The sequence below is a fragment of the Orycteropus afer genome, unplaced genomic scaffold, assembly GCF_000298275.1.
Source record: "Orycteropus afer afer isolate SDZICR_OR568_19922 unplaced genomic scaffold, OryAfe1.0 scaffold00142, whole genome shotgun sequence".
Classification (NCBI taxonomy): domain Eukaryota; kingdom Metazoa; phylum Chordata; class Mammalia; order Tubulidentata; family Orycteropodidae; genus Orycteropus; species Orycteropus afer.
The window spans coordinates 1,558,117-1,565,059 of record NW_006921729.1 but is presented as its reverse complement, the minus strand read 5'-3'; the positions used below and the strand labels follow the sequence as shown (position 1 = coordinate 1,565,059).

At 35.7% G+C, this 6,943-nt stretch overlaps 1 protein-coding gene across 1 annotated transcript in view; it reads left to right on the top strand.

Annotated features, from left to right (window-relative positions):
* Nucleotides 1-6,943, top strand: part of LRRFIP2 (LRR binding FLII interacting protein 2) — a 103,938-nt gene that overhangs the window by 53,094 nt on the left and 43,901 nt on the right. Inside the window, exons 15-16 of the mRNA XM_007945689.2 lie at nt 3,316-3,360; nt 4,756-4,872. Of these exons, the coding sequence (XP_007943880.1) occupies nt 3,316-3,360; nt 4,756-4,872 (162 nt within the window). The remainder of the gene's footprint in view (nt 1-3,315; nt 3,361-4,755; nt 4,873-6,943) is intronic.

The following is a 6,943-nucleotide window of genomic DNA, read 5'->3' as shown; positions in this document are numbered from 1 at the left end:
TTCCGAGGAGTGGCTGGTGGGTTTGAACTGCCAGCCGTCTGGTTAGCAGGCAAGTGTCTTAGCCACTATGCTACCAGAGCTCCCAAATATATAGTGCATATATGTTATATAATTTAGAACTTAACAAATGATTGGAATCCAGCTACTGCATTGAACAAATGACACTATACATATTTTATTAGACTATATTAACATATTAAACATGATTAAATTTTATTTCATTCAAAGCATTTCACTGTCTGCCTGACTCTGGGTCATCATTGTGAACTTAGCTTGACACTACCTGGCAGTTAGGGGAACTCTATGGCTCTTTGAGCACCAGAAACTTTTAGAATGTTAGTTTTCAATTAGCTTTTTGTCTAAATGGAAGATAGCATGAAATGCATCATAAATCTCAGAAGTGAGAACTGAAGAGTCTGGCTAATTCACTGCAGCCAAAGTAACTGGACTGCGGCATTGCTGCTCTCGTTATTTTTTGCTGTCTTAACAATCTTTGAGGTTTGGCGCATGATCCGTTTGGATTGCGACAATTGGGATCTCTCAGAAAATCTTTAAAGCTCTGTAATCAACATTTTGAATGCCTGAAATGTAAGATTGTTTGGAGTTGACTGTTAAAAAAAAAAAAAAGAATGGGTAAGTTTGTGATCATTTTTTTGAGAGGTGATATGAGGAAAGATTTCAAATGGAGTTAAAGAATGTTTATGTTTCTGAATGCTGCTTACTTTTCTCTTTAACTCACTAGCTGAAGGAGTTACAAAGCATTTTGAGGAAAATAAACCAGTTTATTCAGATGTAATATTTCTTTCACCTTAAGAATAGACATCAAACCTGATGTTTTACTTTGCTCGTATAGATGTGATAGAGGATATTCCTTTTTATGACAATAACTGCTGGTATTAAAAAGTAAATTTTAACCACTGTAATTATCTATTTGTTTTAAAGCATTTTGTATTTTGTTTAAAAATGAAAATCAATTTCATATTACAGCAAAAGGCAGCATAAGTATTAAAATCTAAAATAGTATTTCTTTTACTAACGTAGTACTGATCATGAAATTTATTTACTGAGAGAAATGAGCATCATGAATGTGAGCAATGAAAAAGAAGAGTAGAAACTTGTTAGTATGAGGAAGTTAGGATGAAGTGATGAGAATAATGCCGAAAATGATTACACTTTATACTTTAATTATTAACTGAGGAAAATTTTGAAACTTTTTATCTAGATTGGGCTGTGAAGGTTGGTCTAGGAATTGGAATCTGGTTATGTTTTCGTTTAGTCAAATGCCTGTATGAGTTCTTTTGTTCTTATGGTAATTAAGATAGTATATGCAGATAAAGAATATAGGCACTTCAATTAAAAATCATAAAGCTGAGGTTTAGATTCAGCTCTGTTATTTAATAGTTGTTTAATCTTCAGCAAAATCTTTTATACCTCTTAGTTTCTTTTTCCTCAGCTATTAAAAGAGGTTTTGGACTAGACCTCTATCAGCAGAAGATAGGTTGAGGTTTAGATTCAGCTCTGTTATTTAATAGTTGTTCAATCTTCAGCAAAATCTTTTATACCTCTTATTTCTTTTTCCTCATCTATTAAGTGAGGTTTTGGACTAGACCTCTATCAGCAGAAGATAGGTTAACTCAGTTATGGTATGTCCAGATAATAGAGTACTATGAAGCTTTTGAAATAAATGAGCTAAGTCTTAAATACTGATGGGGTATGACTAATTTTCTCATTCATCCAGCAAATTTTGAGTCCTTCTATATGTCATGTGCTGTTATTGATAATAATAACGCAGAAAAGAACAAGATATTATGCTTATTTTGTAGAGGGAAATCGGACAAAAAATAAATGAAGAAATATCATAGTGTCAGGTAGTAATAAATGCTATGATGAAAAATGAACTACAGTACTTTCTTCAATCTCTGAGAAAAAAAAAGGTAGAATGTGTATGGAACACTTCTTAGAATTTTCAAAAAGTTTGAAGAATGGCTGCCTTTTGAGTGAGGGATTAGAGGTGAGGGAACATAGAGTGTGATGTGGAAAAAGGCCTACTGCTCATATTTGAATTTTTGGGGGGTGTAGAGGCCACATGTGCATCTGTGAAACAAACACCTTAATGTTATAGAGAAATCTTTTTAAAAATAATTCATTCTGTTTTTGAAAAAATACACAGCAAAATCTACCACTTCAACAATTTCTGCATGTACAATTAAATGACATTGATTACTTCTTTCAAGTTGTACAGCCATTCTCACCTTCTTTTTCCAAATGGTTCCTCTTACTGCCTCCTAAGCTTCCTTCCTGTCTAAGTTGTTGTTGTCAATTGTTACTCAAGGCAGACATTCTTTCCTAATTAAACTAAACTATTGTTTGGTTTGAAGAAGCCTTCAGGGGATATTTTTGGTTTAAGGTTTAAAGATTATCTCAGGACATTGGTTTTAGGGGTTCATTCAACCTCAGTGGCTCTAGAAAACCTGGATTCCATGGCACTTTGAAATTGTTCTGTATTTTCCCCCTTTTAATTAGGGTTCTTCTGAAAAATCTTTGATTAAAACATTTAGTAATGGTAACCAGACACCATCCATTTCTTCTGGTCTCATAGCAAAGGAGGCTTATTCATGGAGACAATTAGGCATGCATTCCAGGGGAAATTGTTTTTGATGATATATTTGACTTTATTCCAATCTGAACTTTTTTGCCTAATTCTAGTGTTAACTCTGTGTCCTGTGCCCTAAAAATGTTGAGAAATAAAGCTGTTTGACTTTTGATTTCATCAGACTTTTCCTTTTGACATGTATACATTTTTTAGAATCAAAATTTGTGCTGCTAATACTTAAGTTTATATATAGTTTTCTTTAATATGTTTTAAATACCATGAAAAGAAAATCTGCCAGAAGTTACAAAGTTTTGAATGAGCATAGCTTGCTTACTCCATGTCTTCCTTAGAACAAGAATTAAAGTTCTTGATATTTTGCCTTAAATGTTTTGCCTTTTATTTCAGTTTTAGTATGTTTACTTTTAGGCCCCAAACTTCATTGAACTTAGAGAACTCAAATGACTTCTTCCCCCTCTCCCCGCTAATAAAATGGTAGCATAGTACCTAAGGCACTTGACTGCTAACCAGAAGTCTGGTGGTTCAAACCCATCAGCCACTCCTCGGAAGGAAGATGGGGCAATCTACTTCCATAGTGATACTGCCTCAGAAACCCAAGGAGTGGTCACTGTGAGTTGGGTCTGACTCAACGGCACATAACAACAACAACAAAAAAATCAGCATGCTAAGCATCTTTCCTGATATTTATCTCTGTTCCTTTCTAGTTGGATGAAAAATCTGACAAACAGTATGCTGAAAATTACACAAGGGTAAGTATATAAATTCCTAAGGGAATTACATTCTCAAAATCAATTAAATTTTCTTCTATTTCATTCTTTATTTTACTACAGTTGGACTGAAAATGAGCTACTCTTCATCTATTTCCTGTCCTTGACCCCCTAAAATTCCTTTGAAATTGAATCATGTGAAGCACTGGGAAGAGAAAAGACACTTCATTTTATTTCCTTGAATGTTACTTGTTTAGCTTTTGGCTGTTCTTTTGATTTTTATTCCTCAAGAAATTGATCCTAAGAAGCCATTAAACACTGAAAATGAAGTGCCTTTAGGAATGTTGGTGACAAATTCTCAGTTTATTTTTCTTTTATAGATAAACTGTTTCTTCAAGAAAAAGAATTCCTTTCTAGGAACTGGTTTGTGTAAAAGTGTTTTTCTTCTAGAAGTACTTTAGAAAGTCATCTTTGGGAAGTGATGTAATAGGATTAATTTTATGCTATGTCCTAGATAGATTAACCAGTTTCGTCCAATGGAAATAAAATGTGAGCCATCAATGTAAGCCACATATGTAAGTTTAAACTTCCTAGAAGTCACATTAAGAAGGTAAAAAGAGGCAGGTAAATTTAATTTTAATAATGTGTTCCATTTAACCCAATATATCTAAAGTATTATATTTCAATATGTAATCCATGTGAAAATTATTGATGAGATATTTTACATTTTTCCCCCTGCATCGAATCTTTGAAATTTGATGAATATTTTACACTTATAAAACATCTTTACACTAGCCACATTTCAGATGCTCAGTAGTCTTGAGTGACCTAGTGGCTATCATACTGGACAGCATAGATTTATACCATTTATTAAATAATAGCATACTTGTACATTTAAACTGATTGTGGGAAGAGCAGTCTAAATTTATAGTTGCTCAACTGCAGATATTATCTCCATTTTAATAACAGTGTATTAGAAAAAAAGATTTTTAAGAAGCACCTTTAAACTTAGCTGGACTGCTAATTAGCATACCATTAAAAATTTTTAAAATTGTTTATTTTAAATTAATCTGATATGCTTATCCCAATGTTGTTTACAGTATAGCAAAGATAAACTTAGAATACAAACATCTCCCAGTCCCTTTTTAGTTACGATAAATTCTAGACGCGATAAGGAGTTTGAGTTAAGTTATGCTTGAGTTAAGTTATGCTTGGTATGCCTGGGCCCTTCTCTGGATACTCCTCCCCCAAAGCCAATGTAAAATCTGTAGATTGTACTTTTGCCTTCTCCATCCACAGTCTTCATATATCCATCTTAAGCCTACATTGCTTTCCACCACTCTTCTGGGCCACTCCCCTGCCCTATTTTTTAGTTTCCACAGCAAACATATTTTTAAAGAAACAAGACTTAGAAGTGTCATATTTCTTTCTTTTAAGCCTTCATCTCGGAATTCTGCCACAGCCACAACCCCTCTAAGTGGAAACTCATCTAGAAGAGGAAGTGGGGACACCAGCAGCTTAATAGATCCAGACACGTCATTAAGTGAATTACGGGTAAACTGCAGTTTATGGTTTTTTTCCAAATCAGCCTTTGGCTTCTGTAGTATACTGGAACTTTCATCTTTTAATATGATCTAGTAGAAAAAAGGGATATTGGTTCTTTAAAAAAAAAATTGTTAATACAGTTAAAAATTGTGACTTGGATGTTTTTGAAAGGGAGGAGATTTTTGTTGTTATGTGCCGTGGAGTCGGACCCTACTCATAGCGACCCCTCCTTGGGTTTCCGAGGTAGCATCACTATGGAAGTAGATTGCGCAACCTTCCTTCCGAGGAGTGGCTGGTGGTTTGAACCGCCAGCCTTCTGGTTAGCAGTCAAACACCTTAGGCACTTTGCTACCAGAGCTCCCAGGAAGGAGATTAGTTGGTTCTTTTTTCTTCTCTTTTTCCTGAAAATTTGATGATATTGGAGTCAGTTTAGCTAATTTACAAATGCCAAAAAAGCTTCGTAATGTATGTAAAAGTAAGTTTCTCTTTTGATTAGCATTGGATTGCTAATCAAAAGGCCAGAAGTTGGAACAAACCAGTCACTGTGCCAGAGAGAGATGTGGCAGTCTGCTTCTGTAAAGATTTACAGCCTTGGAAACAGTATGGGGTAGTTCTGCTCTGCTTGTAGGGTTGCTATGAGTCGGAATCGACTGGATGGCAGCAGTAATTGGCCATATTTTAAATGGAAAATATGTGAATGTACAAGGAACCAGACCCTGGGAGCTCTTAGTCTTTTGGGCCATTATGGTATTATTTGGCTACTTGAATATAGTCATCTCTCAATAGAAGTGTAACAATATTTGGTATAACAAATGCCTGGAGATGATTTAAAAAACAGAACAAAACAACTCATTTGATCCATTTAATTAATTATTAAGAGATAGGAACTTTAAAACTGTGTTTTAATGCTTATTTACTGATCCTACTGTTTGTTGGGAATGGGAGGGTTGTGTTTACTAGTGAGAAAAACTTCATTCATTCTATCAAGATTCATTGAGCAATTGGCCCTACAGATATAGACAGTAAAACACATTCTGGTCTTCAGGAGCTAACTGTCTCATAAGGAAGTCAAACTGATAAAAAGTAATAAAAGAGGTAGTGCAGGACTAGGGTAGTAGCAAAAATTTGGTTGTTCAGGAGAATTAGAGAAACCTCATCTAAATTGGACTAGAAGAAGAGGTAACAGAAGGCTTTTCAGAGATTGACAGACTCTGAGCTAAGGTTTGAAGGAAGAATAAAAATTAACCAGGAAAGAAGTTAGAGGGGAAGGCTTTGTCAAAGAGACATGTTTAGAGAATAGGAAGGTTATTTGTATAGCAAAGTTGCCAAAGGGAATGCTGAAAAGTGACGAGTAGTGATGACAGAGAAGGTTGGAGAAGTAGTAAATGGCCAAATCACATAGTACCCTTGTATGCCAGTCTAACAGAACTTTAGCTTTACCTTGCCAACTATAGGATATTAAATAGGGAGTGATGCTATCTAATTTGGGAGTTCTGGTAGCATAGAGCCTAAGGTACCTTACTGCTAACCAGAAGGCTGGCAGTTCAAACCCACCAGCCACTCGGAAGGAAGATGGGGCAATCTACTTCCGTAGTGATACTGCCTTGGAAACCCAAGGAGGGATTGCTATGAGTTGGGTCCGACTCGACGGCATATAACAACAGCAACAACAACTGTCTAATTTACATCCATAAAGATAACTTCCTTTTTAGAGGATGCACTGGAGGCCAGGAAAATATACACGGTGAGGATATTGCACTGGAGCTGGAGAAGTAGGGTGTACTCCAAAAGGGGTTTTAGGGAACGAAGACAGAATGATAAATAACACTTTGTGACTGATTTGATATGGGGGTGGGCGGATAAGGAAGTAGGAGAAATTGTGATGTCTTTTAGGGTTCTGGCTTGGATGACTGAATTAATAGCAGTGCTATATCTGGCAGCAGGGAATATAGAACAAGTATGAGTCAGCCCCAGGGTTACAGGTGAGGAGAGACAACTCGGGGACGCCCAAAGTAGCAGGCGGGAAGAGCAGGAGAAAGGGGATTAAAAGCCAGGAAGCCAGAGAGAAGAGCAATCAGCC